The sequence below is a fragment of the Pristiophorus japonicus genome, chromosome 4 (genome assembly GCF_044704955.1).
Source record: "Pristiophorus japonicus isolate sPriJap1 chromosome 4, sPriJap1.hap1, whole genome shotgun sequence".
In the NCBI taxonomy this organism is placed as follows: Eukaryota; Metazoa; Chordata; class Chondrichthyes; family Pristiophoridae; genus Pristiophorus; species Pristiophorus japonicus.
Genome location: NC_091980.1, coordinates 181,619,158 through 181,639,943, shown reverse-complemented (window position 1 = coordinate 181,639,943; position 20,786 = coordinate 181,619,158). Strand labels below are relative to the sequence as shown.

General features: G+C 42.2%; 1 protein-coding gene across 4 annotated transcripts in view; it reads left to right on the top strand.

Moving 5' to 3' along the window:
* The window catches only part of pcnx1 (pecanex 1), a 320,670-nt gene that overhangs the window by 182,808 nt on the left and 117,076 nt on the right, over nucleotides 1-20,786 (top strand). For 3 of the 4 annotated variants that reach the window (XM_070878882.1, XM_070878879.1, XM_070878881.1), the window contains 3 exons: nucleotides 6,684-6,765; nucleotides 16,423-16,480; nucleotides 20,362-20,576. In XM_070878882.1, coding sequence (XP_070734983.1) covers nucleotides 6,684-6,765; nucleotides 16,423-16,480; nucleotides 20,362-20,576 — 355 coding nt within the window. The remainder of the gene's footprint in view (nucleotides 1-6,683; nucleotides 6,766-16,422; nucleotides 16,481-20,361; nucleotides 20,577-20,786) is intronic. The other variant, XM_070878880.1, reaches the window with a different exon arrangement.

Here is a 20,786-nt window from a genome sequence, read left to right as displayed (position 1 = left end):
ATTCAATGCGCTCATGTAAAAAGCCGAGAATCCCATTTCCCTTCTTGCAGCTTTTAACATCAGTGGTCCTGCTTTTAAAGATCTGTAAATCTGCGTTTCTAGATTTCTCTATTCTTCTCGTGCATTGAGAATTTTACCATTTAGAGTATATTTCCATTCTCTGTTCTTCTTCCCAAAATGCACCACTTCACACTTCTAATTACCGACTACACTTGCCACATATATGCTCACTCCTCTAACCTGTCTCTGCCTTCCTGCAGTTTTCTGCATTCTTCCTCCTAGTTTGTCATGCCCCCTGAGTTGACATTAACATCAAATTTTAGACTCCCAGTAAGCTTATGTTGAAATCATTGATGTATATGGAGAACCCAGATCCCTGGGCACACCACCAACTACATCTCATCAATCTAAGAAATATCACTTTAATTGTACTCGCTGCTCTCTACTTTTAGGTCATCTTTCTATCGACAGTGGCGCTTTATCTTTATGCTAGTGGGCTTATTCTTTATTACAAGTCTCTGATATATCTTGAATCTACTTAATTCCCTTCCGATATCTACTTAATAATTTGATTAAATTAGTCACGCATGACCTGCTCTTTACAAAGCCCTGTTGATTGTCCTTAGTCCAGTCTTTTCTAAGTGTCAACTAATGTTATCCCTTAAAAAGTGTCTAGCAGTTTCTCTACTGAGGCCAAGAGGCCTACAGTTACCTCGTTATCCTGTGTGATAACCTAAATTATCAAAGGTGCATAGAATCTGTTTAGTGAAATTGATGGCATGTCTTATGCTGGCGTAGGGGGACAAGAACAGATTCAAGCACATTGGAACTTTTATTGTAAGCATTAGTAGATTTTGATGTAATTACTGAGCACATGCTAGAAATGTGCTTGTACTTTGTCACAAATAGTTTTTCTTAAACTGAGAAGTCTCGGTGAACCCATTGTGCAGTACTAAGGCTACAATGCGTGGAAGAAAAATTAAGATAAATAAGTAGTGACACAGATTTGAAAGTCTGAAGATTGGAGGGGGGAGAAAAAGCTCAGGAAGGTAAGGAGTTCTGCAGTTTTGAGGTCCTGTGAATGAATGAGTTTGAATAAGAGACTTATTAATTTGATTTCAATACAGTGGGAATGCAGGGAGTGGTGAGAGTATGTAAGATTGCACATTGTCAACTTATAGAGGTCAAAAGAGGAAAGTTAACCAGAGCCCTGACCATGGTAATATTGAAAAAATAGATGTGTAAGAGGATTTTTTTTAAGTGCCTCCTCAAATCTGGGATTTCAAGCTTTCGATGTAGTTACACTTGATAATTAAGAGTTGTTCAGAGAAGAACAAATATTCAATAAGAAAGGAAATCAAGCTTTTTGGAAGCAGTGGATGAAATGTAGACAGTCAGCTTGAGCTTGAAAGAGATTGTGAGAGGGAGAATGTCCATAACTAAAGGAGCGAACAGGGCAACGGGGATTTGTTTTGTTTTGCTTTAGCTAAGAGCCAGCACAGGCACTGGGTCAAATGGTGTTCTATTGTGATATAAAGTTCTATGGTCTATAGTAAGGACCAAAGGTAGAACTATCAAAAGTTATTAGATGCTGTCTTTGGAAAAATTATAAAAACACAAGATTTTCATTGCCCTGTTGAGATCAAGATGTAATGATTCATCCATTTTTTTCATGGTACAAGATTTGAATGATTGTAATGATGAGTTATTAGCAAAACAAACATTGGTAGTATTACATGATTAGAGTTTGACTGCTGAGTAGAAGAAGTAGTTGTTATAGAGAAGGAGCCAAATGGAAAAGCGGACAGAGTACCAGTGAACCCTTGAGTTGCTGGAAAGGATCAGAGGGAAAGGTTCAACTACAACAACAACTTGCATTTATATAGCTAATGTAACATAGTAAAATGTTTCAAGGCAACATAGATAAAGTAATTTGAGAGGAAAATGGATATTCTTGAACATAGCTTTGGTGATGGGCTTTGTGATGGTAACTTGTTTACAAGTGCACAAACCACGTTTTGAAACTGTCCAAAGCAATGACGTGATATAGGTTAAAAAAACGGGATGAGGTCCTACAAGCTGAATTTAGGGAGCTAGGAGTTAAATTAAAAAGTAGGACCTCAAAGGTAGTAATCTCAGGATTGCTACCAGTGCCACGTACTAGTCAGAGTAGAAATAGCAGGAGAGTTAAGATGAATACGTGGCTTGAGGAATGGTGCAAGAGGGAGGGATTCAAATTCCATAAACTTAGGAACCGGTTCTGGGGGAAGGTGGGGCCAGTACAAACCGGACGGTCTGCACCTGGGCAGGACTGGAACCAATGTCCTTGGGGGGAGTGTTTGCTAGTGCTGTTGGAGAGGGTTTAAACTAATATGGCAGGGGGGTGGGAACCTACGCAGGGAGACAGAGGGAAGTAAAATGGGGGCAGAAGCAAAAGGTAAAAAGGAGATGAGGAAAAGTGGAGGGCAGAGAAATCAAAGGCAAAATCAAAAAGGGCCACATTACAACATAATTCGAAAAGGACAAAGAGTATCAAAAAAACAAGCCTGAAGACTCTGTCTCAATGCGAGGAGCATTCGTAATAAGCTGAATGAATTAACTGCGCAGATAGATAGCTCTTAACGGATATGATGTAATTGGGATTACAGAGACATGGCTCCAGGATGACCAAGGCTCAACATCCAGGGGTATTCAATATTCAGGAAGGATAGACAGAAAGGAAAAGGAGGTGGGTAGCGTTGCTGGTTAAAGAGGAATTTAACACAATAGTAAGGAAGGACATTAGCTTGGTTGATGTGGAATCTGTATGGGTAGAGCTGCGGAACACCAAAGGGCAGAAAACGCTAGTGAGAGTTGTGTACAGACCACCAAACAGTAGTAGTGAGGTTGGGGATGGCATCAAACAGGGAATTAGGGATGTGTGCAATAAGGGTACAGCAGTTATCATGGGTGACTTTAATCTCCACATAGATTGGGTTAACCAAACTGATAGCAATACGGTGGAGGAGGATTTCCTGGAGTGTATAAGGGATGGTTTTCTAGACCAATATGTCGATGAACCAACTAGAGGGCTGGCCATCCTAGACTGGGTGTTGTGTAATGAGAGAGGATTAATTAGCAATCTTGTGCGAGGCCCCTTGGAGAAGAGTGACCATAATATGGTAGAATTCTTCATTAAAATGGAGAGTGACACAGTCAATTCAGAGACTACGGTCCTGAACTTAAAGAAAGGTAACTTTGATGGTAAGAGATGTGAATTGGCTAGGACAGACTGCCGAATGATACTTAAAGGGTTGCCGGTGGATAGGCAATGGCAGACATTTAAAGATCACATGGATGAACTTCAACAATTGTACATCCCTGTCTGGCGGAAAATAAAATGGGAAAGGTGGCTTAACCGTGGCTAACAAGGAAAATTAGGGATAGTGTTAAATCCAAGGAAGAGGCATATAAATTGGCCAGAAAAAGCAGCAAACCTGAGGACTGGGAGAAATTTAGAATTCAGCAGAGGAGGACAAAGGGTTTAATTATGAGGGGGAAAATAAGAGTATGAGAGTAAACTTGCAGGGAACATAAAAACTGACTGCAAAAGCTTCTATTGATATGTGAAGAGAAAAAGATTAGTGAAGACAAATGTAGGTCCCTTGCAGTCAGAATCAGGTGAATTTATAATGGGGAACAAAGAAATGGCAGACCAATTGAACAAATACTTTGGTTCTGTCTTCACTAAGGAAGACACAAATAACCTTCCGGTAATACTAGGGGACCAAGGGTCTAGCGAGAAGGAGGAATTGAAGGAAATCCTTATTAGTCAGGAAATTGTGTTAGAAAAATTGATGGGATTGAAGGCCGATAAATCCCCAGGGCCTGATAGTCTGCATCCCAGAGTACTTAAGGAAGTGGCCCTAGAAATAGTGGATGCATTGATGGTCCATCATTCTATAGACTTTGGATCAGTTCCTATGGACTGGAGGGTAGCTAATGTAACCCCACTTTTTAAAAAAGGAGGGAGAGAGAAAACAGGTAACTAAAATGTTGGAATCAATTATTGAAGATGTAATAGCAGTGCATTTGGAAAGCAGTGACAAGATCGGTCCAAGTCGGCATGGATTTATGAAAGGGAAATCATGCTTGACAAATCTTCTAGAATTTTTTAAGGATGTAACTAGTAGAGTGGACAAGAGAGAAACAGAGGATGTGGTGTATTTGGACTTTCAAAAGGCTTTTGACAAGATCCCACACAAGAGATTGGTGTGCAAAATTAAAGCACATGGTATTGGGGGTAATGTATTGACATGGATAGAGAACTGGTTAGCAGAACAGGAAGCAAAGAGTAGGAATAAACGGGTCCTTTTCAGAATAGCAGGCAGTGACTAGTGGGGTACCGCAAGGTTCAGTGCTGGGCCCCCAGCTATTTACAATATACATTAATGATTTGGATGAAGGAATTGAATGTAATATCTCCAAGTTTGCAGATGACACTAAGCTGGGTGGCAGTGTGAGCTGTGAGGAGGATGCTAAGAGGCTGCAGGGTGACTTGGACAAGTTAGGTGAGTGGGCAAATGCATGACAGATGCAGTATAATGTAGATAAATGTGAGGTTATCCACTTTAGTGGCAAAAACAAGAAGGCAGAATATTATTTGAATGGTGATAGATTAGGAAAAGGGGAGGTGCAACGAGACCTGGGTGTCATGGTACATCTGTCATTGAAAGTTGGCATGCAGGTACAGCAGGTGGTGAAGAAAGAAAATGGCATGTTAGCCTTCATAGCGAGAGGATTTCAGTATAGGAGCAGTGAGGTCTTACTGCAGTTGTACAGGGCCTTGGTGAGGCCTCACCTTGAATATTGTGTATAGTTTTGGTCTCCTAATCTGAGGAAGGATGTTCTTGCTATTGAGGGAGTGCAGCGAAGGTTCACCAGACTGATTCACGGGATGGCAGGACTGAAATATGAAGAACGACTGGATCGACTAGGCTTATATTCACTGGAATTTAGAAGAATGAGAGGGGATCTCATTGAAACATATAAAATTCTGATGGGATTAGACAAGAAGAATGTTCCCGATGTTGGGGAAGTCCAGAACCAGGGGTCACAGTCTAACGATAAGGGGTAAGCTATTTAGTACCGAGATGAGAAGAAACTTCTTCACTCAGAGAATTGTGAACCTGTGGAATTCTCTACCACAGAAAGTTGTTGAGGCCAGTTCGTTAGATGTATTCAAAAGGGAGTTAAATGTGGCTAAAGGAATCAAGGGGTATGGAGAGAAAGCAGGAATGGGGTACTGAAGTTGCATGATCAGCCATGATCATATTGAATGGTGGTGCAGGCTCGAAGGGCTGAATGGCCTACTTCTGCACCTATTTTCTATGTTTTTATGTGATTCATAGAAGTTTTAAGGAGCAATGTTCCACTGAGACAATCAAGGCAAACTGACCAAAAGAATGGCCACACTCCTAACATGAGCAACTGACGGATTCAGTAAGTTTTAGCTAGTTTGGTTCTGAATTCGAGGACTTCAAACCAATTGGCATTATGATGCTCTGATTAACCTACTATTTCCCTGTTAAGATGCATTCTAGTTAAGGAAGGCAGAAACAGTGATTAATTACCACTGAGGTAAAGAAAGTGGCACAGGGGAGCGGGAAGCAACTGTTCCCACTGAGAGGAAAGTGGGAAAAATAAATGACTTTCTAAAGCATTTTATACCTATTTTTTTCTACTCCCAAATCTTTTTTTGCCTAGCTTGAGTGTGGCAGGATTTTGCTTACCAAACAACTGTAGTTGAAGCCTTTCAGCATGCTCGAAGAATAGGGTTTGGAGTTGGTCGGCTTTGTTGCCTCAGCAACAGTCAGACCAGGGTAAGTGCAAATTCTGATGATTGGAAATACTGAACCACCCAATTAATGTACAGTGATTTCACAAATGTATTTTTATTCATCTGAATGTATTATGTTTAATAAATCTTGCACTGCACCTTCAATTTAAGGCAGATGAGGATAAGTATATTTGTCCCTCATGTTCGAGGGGAAAGGTATGAAAAACGCATATATTTTGGTAGCTCGGGCTGCAATACTTAATGAAATTGAGCAGTTAGTTACTAGCTGGTAGTTATTTTTAATAAAGGGACTGAGGAAATGTCGTGCAAAGGAAGGCAGTTGGTCTACGATGTACAGTTAAGATATTTTCCAAGGGAAGGAAAGAATGAGAAACTTTGCAGCCCCTTAGGAAATGAAATTGGTTGCACATGCTCTGAGGAATGAATTAGCTTGTTGGGCCAAAATTACTTTTTCTTATGACATATCTTTTTTTTACCAAAGGCTGGCACTCCATTTTAAAACCTTGAAATATTTGCATTTATGTGAAAGATGGGATGCCTTCTTTGCAATGGAGGGCGTTTGGGTTGTTACCATTTAGAGTTGGGAGCAGCTGCTTAAAGAAGCTTCTGTGCAAGTTGTTTGGTGCTACAATATTTTATTCTGGGTTATGTTGTCCATATAGGTATCTACATAACCTATTGGAAGTGGGATCCGAGGATAATGAAGTAGCTTATTTTCTCCTCTTCATTTATGAATCCAGCTGTACTCAGCATAATTATCCAAATTACTTTTGTTTGAAGAGTATTTTGAAAGTTATTATCTCCTCGGTCTGTTCTTTTTTAAAAAATAATCTTTTTATTTCAGGCAAATTGTATGAAACAGGGGGTTGTGACATGTCGCTTGTGAACTTCGAAACTGCTACAAGAAGGACATCAAACAACATATGGTACGTTACTAGTGTGGGGGGGAAAAAGTAGTGAATCCCAATTGGAACACACTGTGCTGTCATCTCATAGATTCTTTCATACCAGCTCCTGCCCACATTACTAAGACCACCGCTGCTCCCGCCTTCAAATATAGTCGGTCTGAGAAATCCTTGGTGACTTTTGTGGAGTTTGACTTTGAGACTTCTATCCTTCAAACCACCCTATTAAATTAACAGTATATCATATCATACTGTGGTATTCTGTTTTATTCACATTGATGCTTGTGAAATATTGTAGTTTTGTTGTGGAAATCATTTCTTTCTGATTCTGGTTAAGCAATGCCTCGATTTTAAAATTCTCATCCTTGTTTTCAAATCCCTCCATGGCCTCACCCCTTCCCATCTCTGTATTCTCCTCCAGCCCAACAACCCCCTAAGATCTCTGCGCTCCGCCAATTCTGGCCCCTTGAGCATCCCTGATTATAATCGCTCCACCATTGGCAGCCTTGCCTTCATCTGCCAAGGCTCTAGACTCTGGAATTCCCTCCCTCAACCTCTCAGCCTCTCTACCCCTCTTTCCTCCTTTAAGACGCTCCTTAAAACCTACCTCTTTGGCAAAACTTTTTGTCATCTGCCCTAATATCTCCTTATGTAGCTCAGTATCATTTTCTTTGTTAATGCTCCTGTGAAGCGCCTTGGGATGTTTTACCATGTTAAAGGCACAACATAAATGCAAGTTGTAGTTACAACACCGCCGACAAAAAGTGGACAACTATAAAGCAAGTCACTAATGTTAAGTTTGTATGTATTATGCACAGTAACAGGATCTGGAGTGTGTTCCAATATGGCAATACATTTCATGATTGTCATTAATAAATCTCTCGAGTTTTGCTTTCATGATGTCACAATTATCCTGTGTTGTTGCTGTGTGTATTATTGCTTTGTGTTTTATCTGGCATACGTTCTTCATAAACTGGAGTCTTTTAAAGCTAGTGCACTTCCTTAAGAATCTGTTACATTTAGAACTTTTCCAGTTCTGACGAAGGGTCGTTGACCCGAAACATTGACTATGTTTCTCTCCACTGATGCTGCCTGACCCACGAAGACTTCCAGCTTTTTCTGTTTTTATTTCAGATTTCAGCATCTGCAGTATTTTGCTTTTGAATCTATTTTAATGGTTCAGCTCTCTCATAGTTTGTGGTATTATCTGAACCCCTTGACTTAGATTATTACTTTGTAATCTCTGCTAAGTTCTTGGGTATCATTACTCACTTCAGTCTAGAAATTAATTTGTGCAATAGTAGCAATAGACACAATGGGCCCAAGTTTCCACATGATTTGCGCCTGATTTTTAGGAGCAACTGGTGGAGAACGGACTATCTTAGAATTCGCAATTCTCCACATTTTTTTTTCTGCAGTTCTAGTCAGGTAGAACAGTTCTACTTTGGAACATAATTTTTTCTTCAAAAGGGGGCGTGTCCGGCCACTGACGCCTGATTTCAAAGTTTCCACAGTGAAAATGTACTCCAAACTAAAGTAGAATGGAGCAAGTGAAGATTTTTGTCGAACTGAAAAAACCTGTTCTACACATTAAAAAATCAGGCGCAGGTTACAAATCAGGCGTCCAGAACGAGGTGGGGGGGGGGGGGGAAGGGAACTCATTAAATTCTACAATTAATCCTTATTTATACTTATACAAATATTATACAAATAAATCCAACCTGAATAAACATTTATAAGCAAAGAAAAGATTAAATAAACCATCTTCCTACCTGTGTGAAAGTGCTTCAGCCAGGAAGAATGGTGCAGCAAGCCTCACAAAACGAGGGAGCCGACTGAATGCGGACGGGGGGGAGGAGGGAGCCGACTGAACGCGGGCGGGGGGGAGGAGGGGGGCAGGGGAGGAGGGAGCCGACCGAACGCGGGGGTGGGGGGGGTGGGGAGTGAAGGGAAGGGAGCCGACGAACGCGGGGGGGTGGGGGGGGGGGAGGGAAGGGAGAGAGCCGACCGAACGCGGGTGGGAGGGAGGGAGCCTACCGAATGCGGGGGGGGGGGGGAGGGAAGGGAGCCGACCGAACGCGGGGGGGGGGGAGAGGGGAGGGGAGGGAGGGAGCCGACCGAACGCGGGGGGGGGAAAGGAAATGGAGCCGTTCCAGACGGCTGGCGGGAAAGATAGAAGGCTGCAGGAAGCCTCAGAAATTGAGGAGCCATTTCCCGACGGCAAAAGGGGGAGGTCGTCGGGAAACGGCTGCCTCAACTTTGAGGCTTCCTGCACCCTTCTCACTGCTACAAGAAGCCTCTGTGCTGATGGCAATGTACTTTATTTAAAAATGTTCAAAAACTAAATAGCTACAAAGATCTACAAAGAACTACAAAAATGGCCGAGTGCCAATGTTTTTTTCACACTGAGCATGCTCGAACGCTCCAACGCGCACGTGCAGCGTTGCTGGCAGGAAAAAAACTAATTTAAATAGTACCCGCCCCCTCCCACTTACAAAATTGGCGCGAGTGTAGGCTCCGCCCCCCGGGCGCTGCGCCAAGCAGACAAGGAGCTGCAGAACGTTCCAGAATCGCTCGGTTTTTTTCCGGCGCCGATTTCGGCGCGAAAAACGGGCGCCCAGCTCGGAGGGGCGCCCGTTTTTTATCATGTGGAAACTTGGGCCCTTAATGTGCATGCATGGCATTACTTCACTATTTTAACGGAGGCATTAATCCATTAATTTTAAGCCCTTGTTAAGCAACTGGACGAAGTAATATCACACAAACATGTTAAGCATTTCTACGCTGATGTTGCACTAGTAATCACTAGGCTTATAGCTTCCTTTCACATGTCTGATGTTTGCTGGAAGGTAATGAATTAGTGTAGAGTTTACTCTGTTTACAGCTGACCCAATTAACTTGAGAGCAGTTTAATTTTGTCTGTACTTTGATTTCAAGACCTAGAGTTACTTGGGATCTTTATTCCAGAATGGAAATTGTGCTTGGATGAGAAAGATGTTGTACCCTGTGGCATCGATATCATTGCATAGATCTTGGATATGCTGACAGGGGAGGGCAATGAGTGGAGATTAGGACCGAGATTTTCTGATTCAGTGCTCCAAGAGCAAGCCTAGACCATGTATTGAGAAATTCCATGAGCCCCAACTTGCAATTTTCTGACCATTATTACAAAATTCCACACTCCAGCCTGTGATTATCAGACCATTGAATTGGGAAAAACTCAACCTAGATGTTTCAAAGGGAGTTGGAGGAGGGAAATCCAATAATGAGTTGTCCTGTATTGCTGTTTTAGGAACATAGGAGAAGGAACCCATTCAGCTCCTCGAGCCTGTTAATTAGTTCTGAACCTCGACTCTATCTATCTTTGCTCTGTATCCCTTGATACCCTGACCTAACAAAAATCTATCGATCTCAGTCTTGAAAATTTCAGTTGACTCAGCAACCTCAGCCTTTTGGGGTAGAGTGTTCCAGACATCCACTACCCTTTGTGTGAAAAGTGTTCCTTGGTTTCACTCATAAATGGCCTGGCTCTAACTTTAAGATTATGCCCCCTTGTTTTGGATTCCCCACAGAGGAAATAGTTTTACTGTATCGACCCTATTGAATCCCTTTATCGTTTTAAAAATCTCGATTAGATTATCCCTCAATCTTCTAAACTCAAGGAATTACAAACCCAATTTGTCATCATAATTTAACTCTGCAAGCCCTTGTATCATTCTGGTAAATCTGCACTGTACTCCCTCCACGGCCAATATATCTTTCCTCATGTATGGTGCCCAAAATTGAATGCAGTACTCCAGATGGGGTCTGACTAAGGCTCTGTACAACTGAAGCATCAACTCTTCACTTTTTTATTCCAACGCACTTGAGGTAAAGGCTAACATTTCATTCGCTATTTTGATTAAGTTTTATACATGTGCACTTGCTTTTAGTGATTTGTGTACATGGACACCAAAATCCCTTGACTCCTCCACAGCTCCACGCCTCTCACTATTAATCAAATATTCTGATTTGTCTTTCTCAGATCCAAAGTAGGTGTCATCACACTTCCTTACATTGACCTCAATCTGCCATAGTTTTTCCCCCTCACTTAGTCTGTCTGTCCCTTTGTAACCTTCTGTCCCCCATCTACACAACTTGCTGTGTCTTAGTGTTATCCGCAAACTTAGATATGTAACTCTCTATTCCTGCTTCGAAGTCATAACTATATATGAAGAGCTGAGGTACAGATCCTTGGGGAACACGGCGCATCCTGCTAATCAGGGAACGTTCCCTTTATCCCCACTCTTGCCTCCTGCCTCCCAAACAATTACCAACCCATTTCACAAGGTTACCTCCAATTCTATGCACTTTGATTTTGGCTAATAATCTCTTCTCAAATTCCATCCTCAGACACTTTCCTATCCACTGTACTAGTGATCTCCTCAAAAAATGCAACTACATTTATGAGATGCCCGTCATCTTAGCCAGATATTAACACATGGCTGGAGGGTCTAAAATTAAGAGGGATAAACTCCTCAAGCTTGCTTCGTCATTCTATTAGGTCATGGCTGAAAATTTTAGCCATTGAAATTACAATAGGCCATTCAGCCCATCAAGCCTGTTCTGCTATTCTATCAGATCATGACAAATCTGTACCATTCTCTGTTCTTTCCACCTCTGTTCTTTCCAGTTTTTTTTTGCAATTTCCTCTTCTCAATCGTAAGTTATGCTTAAATAAATTTTCATGTATGTATGGAAAATGGTGTACGTTGTCCATGACCTCATCGTAGATTTTGACAACCGGGGGGCAGTGCTGTGGCGGGGTAGAGGACCTTTGTCTTACAAAGCTTGTGGTCTACAGAGCATTAGTGATACCCACCCTCCTATATGGCTCAGAGACATGGACTATGTACAGCAGGCACCTCAAAACACTGGAAAAGTACCACCAACATTGCCTCTGCAAGATCCTGCAAATCCAATGGCAGGATAGGCACACCAACGTCAGTGTTCTCGCTCAGGCCAACATCCCCAGCGTCGAAGCATCGATCACGCTCGATCAGCTCTGCTGGACGGGCCACATCGTCCGCATGCCTGACACGAGACTCCCAAAACAAGTGCTCTACTCTGAGCTCCGAAAGGGCAAGCGAGCCCCAGGTGGACAGAGGAAACGCTTCGAGGACACCCTCAAAGCCTCCTTGGAAAAAGTGCAACATCCCCATCGAAATCTGGGTATCCCTGGCCCAAGACTGCCCAAAGTGGAGGAAAAGCATCCAGGAAGGCGCTCAACAACTCGAGTCTCTTCGCTGAGAGCGAGCTGAAGCCAAGCGTCGACAGCAGAAGGAGCGCGCGGCAACCCAGGCACCACAACCTTCCGTTCCTCCAACCACCGTTTGCCCACCTGTGACAGAGACTATAGGTCCCGCATTAGACTCTTCAGTCACCTGAGGACTAATTTTTAGTGTGGCAGCAAGTCATCCTCGACTCTGAGGGACTGCCTGAGAGAGAGAGTGAATTATTGCAGGTTATTGAACTATATGGAGTAAATGGAATCACACCTGAGATCCAGCTCTGTCTTTACCCAACATTGACACCTACCCATTTGTCAGGAGGAGCTGCTGGATAGCGATCAGGAACAGCAACTCCAGTTGATGTCTTTTTTCCTTCCTATTCCATGAAACATAGAATCATAGAAATTTGCAGCACGGAAGGAGGCCATTCGGCCACTCGAGCCTGCTCCACCATTCAATAAGATCATGGCTGATCTTCTACCTCAACTCCACTTTCCCACACTATCCCCATATCCCTTGATTCCCTTAATATCCAAAAATCTATCGATCTCCATCTTCATAGAATTGTAGAAATTTACAGCACGGAAGGAGGCCATTTCAGTCGATTGTATTCGCGCTGGCCAACCAAGAGCTATCCAGCCTAATCCCACTTTCCAGCTCTTGGTCCATAGTCCTGTAGGTTACGGCACTTGTAAGTGCCCATCCATGTATGTTTAAAATGTGGTGATGCTTTCTGCCTCTACCACCCTTTCAGGCAGTGAGTTCCAGACCCCCACCACTTTCTGGCTAAATAAATTTCCCCTCAAATCTCCTCTAAACCTCCCCCCAATTACTTTAAATCTATGCATCCTGGTTGTTGACCCATCTGCCAAGGGAAACAGGTCCTTCCTATCCATTCTATCCAGGCCCCTCATAATTTTATACTCCTCAATCCGGTCTCCCTTCTGCCTCCTTTGTTCCAAAGAAAACAGACCCAGCATCTCCAACCTTTCCTCATAGCCAAAATTCTCCAGTCTTGGCAACATTCTTGTAAATCTCTGCACCTTTTCCTGTAATGTGGTGACCAGAACTGCACACAGTCAGTCTAACTAGTGTTTTATAATTCAAGCGTGACCTCCCTGCTCTTATATTCGATGCTCAGGGAATTTCCCACCGCACCGTTTTCCGCCCAAAACGGCGTAAGGTTGCGGAATTTCCAGCCCAATGTGTATTCCCTTGCCTTGTTAGACCTCCCCAAAGGCATTACCTCACACTTAACCGGATTGAATTCCATTTGCCACTGTTCTGCCCACCTGACCAGTACATTGATATCGTCCTGCAGTCCACAGCTTTCTTCTTCATTATCAAACACTCAGCTTATTTTAGTGTCATCTGCAAACTTCTTAATCATACCTTCAACATTCAAGTCCAGGTCATTGATATATACCACAAAAAGCAGGGAATCCAGCACTGAGTCCTGCGGAATCCCAGTGGATACAGTCTTCCAGTCACAAAAACACCCATCAACCATTACATAAGAACATAAGAAATAGGACCAGGCCCCTCGAGCCTGCTCTGCCATTCAATAAGATCATGGCTGATCTGATCAAGGACTCGGCTCCATTTCCTCGCCCGCTCCCCATAACCCCTTATCATTTAAGAAACTTTCTATTTCTGTCTTAAATTTATTCAATGTCCCAGCTTCCACAGATCTCTGAGGCAGCGAATTCCACAGATTTACAACCCTCTGAGAGAAGAAATTTCTCCTTATTTATGTTTTAAATGGGCGCCCCCTTATTCTAAGAGCATGCTCTCTAGTTCTAATCTCCCCCATCAGTGGAAACATCCTCTCTGCATCCATCTTGTCAAACCCCTTCATAATCTTATATGTTTCGATAAGATCACCTCTCATTCTTCTGAACTCCAATGAGTAGAGGCCCAACCTACTCAACCTTTCCTCATAAGTCAACCCCCTCATCCCCAGAATCAACCTAGTGAACCTTTTCTGAACTGCCTCCAAAGCAAGTATATCCTTTCGTAAATATGGGAACCAAAACGGCACACAGAATTCCAGCTGTGGCCTCACCAAAACTTGTATAGCTGCAGCAAAACTTCTCTGCTTTTGTACTCCATCCCCTTTGCAATAAAGGCCAAGATACCATTGGCCTTCCTGATCACTTGCTGTACCTGCATACTATCCTTTTGTGTTTCATGCACAAGTACCCCCAGGTCCCGCTGTACTGCAGCATTTTGCAATCTTTCTTCATTTAAATAATAACTTGCTCTTTGATTTTTTTCTGCCAAAGTACATGACCTTATACTTTCCAACATTATACTCAATCTGCCAAACTTTTGCCCACTCACTTAGCCTGTCTATGTCCTTTTGCAGATTTTTTATGTCCTCCTCACACGTTGCGTTTCCTCCCACCTTTATATCATCAGCAAACTTGGCTACGTTACACTCAGTCCCTTCTTCCAAGTCATTAATATAGATTGTAAATAGTTGGGGTCCCAGCACTGATCCCTTCGGCACCCCACTAGTTACTGGTTGCCAACCAGAGAATGAACCATTTATCCCAACTCTCTATTTTCTGTTAGTTAGCCAATCCTCTATCCATGCTAATTAATGTATTACCCCAACCCCGTGAACTTTTATCTTGTGCAGTAACCTTTTATGTGGCACCTTGTCAAATGCCTTCTGGAAGTCCAAATACAACACATCTACTGCTTCACCTTTATCTACCCTGTTCATTACACCCTCAAAGAACTCCAGCAAATTTGTCAAACATGACTTCCCCTTCATAAATCCATGCTGACTCTACCTGACCGAATTTTGCATATCCAAATGTCCTACTACTGCCTCTTTAATAATGGACTCCAACATTTTCCCAACCACAGATGTTAGGCTAACTGGTCTACAGTTTCCTGCTTTTTGTCTGCCTCCTTTTTTAAATAGGGGTGTTACATTTACAGTTTTCCAATTACCCTTTGCTTCCTGCCTCTGAGTCAATTTTGGATCCATCTTGCCACTTTGCCCTGGATCCCATGGGCTATTACTTATGTGACCAGTCTGCCATGTGAGACCTTATCAAAAGCTTTGCTAAAATCCATATACACTACATCATACGCACTGCTCCCATCGATCCTCCTGGTTACCTCCTTGAAAAATTCAATCAAGTTAGTCAGACACAACCTTGCTATAACCAATCCATGCTGACTGCCCTTGATTAATCTATGTCTTTCGAAATGAAGATTTATCCTGGTCCTCAGTATTTTTTCCAGTAATTTTCCCACCACTGAGGTTAGGCTGACTGGCCTGTAATTACTCGGTCTATCCCTTTCTCCCTTTTTAAACAAAGGTACAACATTAGCAGTCCTCCATACCTCTGGCACCACACCTATAACCAGAGAGGAATGGAAAATGATAGTCAGAGCCTCTGCTATTTCCTCTCTTGCTTCTCTTAACAGCCTAGGATACATTTCATCCGGGCCTGGGGATTTATCTACTTTCAAAGCTGCAAAGCCCCTTAATACTTCCTCTCCCACTCTGTTTATGTCGTCTAATATTTCATACTCCGTCATTGCAAATTCTGCATCATTCCTCTCTTTTATGAAAACAGATGCAAAGTATTCATTAAGAATCATACCCACATCTTTTGCCTCCACACACAGATTTCCTTTGTGGTCTCTAATAGGCCCCACTCTTTCTCTAGTTATCATCTTGCTCTTAATGTATTTATGAAGGTTCAAGGCAATTGCAGTTTGAAACTCCTAGTCCTTTTTAAATCATTTGTAATTGATAATTTACCCCTAATTTTGAGATGGAACACACAATTTCTCCAACTACAGTGTACTTTTGAAACTCTACTAGTCTGCATGACAGAGCAAAACAGATGGGTTAATCATTTTCCCTTCAAGTGAGATGCAGCAGAGAGGTGACAGTGCATCATCATGTATGCTTATCAGAATTGGAAGAACTGTTGTTCAAATGCAACAACAATTGGGATGGGAAGTCGGTCTAAACCACTTCCTCACCAAGCTAGCTGCACTTGATTGTATTTTTAAACCAGTGTGGAATATGGCTGGAAATCGTGATTGACGGGGTTAGTTTGAAAGATTGAATATGGGACGCAGCAATAGCGATGTTTTTAATAGTGCTGCCCCTCAACTCAAGATTAGCCTGTGTTATTTACAGCTGATAAACAGGTGAACATTTCAACTGTAAAATGGTAAAATGTCATCTTCTGAAGATTAAAATCTCTTTTACTCAGACATTCAAGCTATTTATAGTGTTGCCTAAAATAAAACAGATAAAAATTGAAAATCAGCTAGACATTGACCTTTTCAAAATGTCACTCCTCCACCCAGATACAAACCAAATAAGGTTTATACTTTTCACAAACTAATGCAGTTTTATTTTCTCTTATAGGGACACAGATTCCCATCTATCAAGCTCTACCTCAGTTAGATTTTATCCACATGATCTAGTAAGTATTTGGTATAATGCCATATCCGCAAACAAAACCAATGGTGGGATTACTGTTATTCTTTTGGATTCTGTTTGAAATGTATAGTTACAGATTTGCGATAGAAACAGGAAATGCTGCAAATACATTGCAGTCTCGTTAACGTGAAAAAATATACTAAAGTTTTGAGTCGGACCCTTCATAAGCCACATTTTCAACTTTGTAGCATTTGTGGCGTTTCTAATTACCTGATCCAGAGAGATGCTGTTTATCTGAACAGGGCAGAGAATGTATTTGGATACTCAGTAAACTTTGCCCATCTAAGTAATAGGTCTATATCCGTGAAATAACGATGGCGTGTGTCGGAGATCTCAAATACACATTGAATTCTGATTTTCCATTCCCACCATTGCAATGACATGAAGAGGCCATATTGTTGAGACATAAAACTGTATTAAAATACACTTCTTTGACTCTAGATTTAATTAGAATCTCTGACTACTGTAAACATGCACGTCCTGGTTAACGATCACCCCATTCACTGGATCTAATGTAATTCTGCATTGTATTACCAAATACTATTCAAAACTACGGACTAGAGATTGACAGACTAAAAGCAATCTATTATTTTCAAATAAATCGTAATATAAATAGTAATTGGCAAATATCCATACACCAGTTTTCAAAGGAATTCCTGTCTTGGAGATATCATAGAATCATAGAATGTTTAGAGCACAGAAGGAGGCCATTTGGGCCTTTTTGAGTCCGTGCCAGCGCTCTGCAGGAGCACTTCAGCTAGTCCCACTCTCCTGACCTTTCCCCGCAGCCCTGCAATTTATTTTTCCTTTAGGTACTTATCCAATTCCCTTTTGAAAGGCACGATTGAATCTGCCTCCATCACTCTTTCAGGCTGTGCATTCCAGATCGTAACCACTCTCTGTAGAAACGTTTTTCCTCATGGTTTTTCTGCCAATCACCTTGAATCGGTGTCCTCTGGTTGTTGACCCTTTCGCCAATGGGAACAGTTTCCTTCTATCCACTCTGTCTTGACCCCTCATGGTTTTGAACACCTCTATCAAATCTCCTCTCAACCTTCTCTACTCGAAGGATAAAAATCCCAGCTTCTCCAGGCTATGCACAAAACTGAAGTCCCTCATCCCTGGAACCATTCTCGTAAATCTTTTCTGCACCCTCTCTAAGGTCTTCACATCCTTCCTAAAGTGCGATGCCTGGATTTGAACACACTACTCCAGTTGAGGCCGGAGTAGTGTTTCATAAAGGTTCATCATAAACTTCCTTGCTTTTTTATTCTATGGGCTAGAATTTCCATTGCTTCGCTGCCTGGTTTCTTGGCGGTATTGGCCATTTTGGGCGAGAACCTGGTTGGCAAAATTTTCGACAGCTGAGTTCCGCCGGCGGTTTCGAAGTACCACTGGGTAGCGAACTGCCGGCGTGCACCATCCATAGATCGCCATGGCGCAATTTTTGGCTCAGCGGTGACCCGTAGGTAAGTTGGAAAAAAAACGCTCAGAAGAATCAGCAGAGACGGGCGGTAGGTAAGTAACCCTGCAAAAAAAGGTAAGTAAATGGGTTTTTACTAATTATTTTAAAATTCTCTTGCAGTGATTTAAGTGAAAAGGGTCCTGAGAATGTTTTTCTGATTTTCTTTTAATGTATTTTGAAAAAATATTTTTTGTGTCTTTCTCCCCAACCTCCAGCCTTGGTGTAAATGTTTTTGTAATTTTAGTAATTATCGCCCATTTTTTTTTAAAGAACCGCCCAATTGGCCCAAGATTCCATTTTTTCGCTGAGAATCTGGGTGTAAGGCCCAATTTCTTTCGCTGGGTGGATTTTTTTCTTTTTTAAAAAATTTTTCGCCGGCGAATATTTTGGGAATCTTAGTGGTATTTTGGGCGACAATCCGGCACTGGCGGATTCTTTGGAAATTCTAGCCCATTGCCTCTATTTATAAAGCCCAGAATCCGTAAGATTTTTTAAACTGCATTCTCAACCTGCCCTGCCACCTTCAGTGATTTGTGCACACATACCCCCCCAGGTCTCTCTGTTCATGCAACCCCTTTAGAATTGAAGTTCGTATTGCCTCTCCCTACCAAAATGTATCACTTCGCACTTTTCTGCGTTACATTTCATCTGCCATATGTCCACCCAATCCACCAGCCTGTCTATGTCCTCTTGAAGCCTATCGCTATCCTCCTCACTGTTCACTAGACTTCCAAGTTTTGTGTATTCTGTCAATTTTGAAATTGTGCCCTGTACACCCACATCCAAGACATTAATATATATCAAGAAAAGCAGTGGCCCTAGTACCGACCCCTGGGGAGCACCACTGTGTACCTTCCTCCAGTCCGAAAAACAACCGTTCACCACCACTCTGTTTCCTGTCACTTAACCAATTTCGTATCCATGCTGTCACTGTCCCTTTTATTCCATGGGCTTCAACTTTGCTGGCAAGCCTATTATGCAGCACTTTATCAAAAGCCTTTTGGAAGTCCATGCACACCACATTAACCGCATTGCCCTCATCAACTCTCTCTGTTACCTCATCAAAAAACTCAAATCACGTTAGTTAAACACGATTTGCCTTTGACAAATTCGTGCTGGCTTTCCTTAATTAATCCACACTTGTCCAAGTGACAATTTTGTCTCGGATAATCATTTCTTAAAGCTTCCTAATACTGAGGTTAAACTGACAGATCTGTAGTTGCTGGATTTATCCTTACACCCTTTTTATGAATAAGAGTGTAACAGTTGCAATTCTCTGGTCCTCTGGCACCATCCCAGTATCTAAGGAGGATTTGAAGATTATGACCAGTACCTCTGCAATTTCCACCCTTCCCTTCCTCAGCATCCTAGGATGCATCCTTTCCGGTCCTGGTGACTTATCTATTTTGAGTTCAGCCAGCCTTTCTAGTACCACCTCTTTATCAATTTTTATCCCATCCAGTATCTCAACTACTTCCTTTCACTGATTTTGGCAGCATCTTCTTCCTTGGTAAAGACAGATGCCAAATACTCATTTAGAACCTCAGCCATGCCATCTGCCTCCTTTTTGGTCCCTAATTGGCCCCATTGTCTGATTTTTGCCTGCCAGTCTTTGATTTCAGTGTACCTGGGTCAGATCCATTCTCTCCACGCACTGAAATTGACCCTCCTCCTATTAAGTATTTTTACTCTAGATTACTCCTTCACCTTTTCCATAGCTAATTTAAACCTTATGATACTATGATCACTGTTCCCTAAATGTTTCCCTACTGACACTTGCTCCACTTGACCTACCTCTTTCCCCAGAACCAGATCCAGCAATGCCTCCTTCCTCGTTGGGCCGGAAATGTACTGATCAAGAAAGATCTTCTGAACACACATCAGAAAATCTTCCCCTCTACACTATTACTATCCCAGTCTATATTAGGATAATTGAAGTCTCCCGTTACCACATTCTATAGTTCTTGCATCTCTCTGTAATTTCCCTGCAAATTTGCTCCTCTCTATCATTGCTACTAGTTGGTGGCCTATAGAATGCATCTAGTAGTGTAATGGCACCTCTATTATTTCTTAACTCTAACCAAATAGAGATGCACTCAGGGGACTCCTGCACCACCTGCCTGGCCCACCTTGTCTATCTGACAGTCACCTATTCCCTCTCTGCCTGCACACTCTTCTGCTGCGGGGTGACCACCTCCTGAAATGTGCTGTCCACGTAGCTCTCAGCCTCATTTTGTGTTGAGCATAAAAATTCACTTGCAGGAACACATCAGTTTGTTTGGCTCAAAAGAACAATGCTAATAATTAAATAAATATACAGATTGTCTTCAAATCAAAGACACAGTGCATTTTTACACTCTGGAATGTTCAAGCACAGCTCTGACCTAATCCAATTACAGTTGTCTCTTCCACAGATTCGACTGAACAGGTTGTTGACAATCGATCCAGATCTCCTGGAGCAGCAGGACACTGATCTCAGCCCGGACCTACAAGATCACATACAGCCACAAGAGGAGGCCCAGAAAACCAAGCACTACTACAGGTTCTGGATCCTTCCCAAAATATGGATAGGCGTGAACTTTGACCGCCTAACCCTATTAGCATTGTTTGATAGGTAAGAGGTGATAACTGCCTGAGATGACATAGGTATGGATTTGCTTAGTGCAACACCAGACTTGTGTGCTCTGCTGTACTGCAGTAGCTGCATTTAAAATTTATGTCATGAAATAAGGCTTGATTTTTTTTTTCCACTTTCAATTTTCTGTACTTTACTTCATCTTCTCCTGGTGTACAGTTCCAAGGGTGCTGGCAAGCCTTTGGTTGC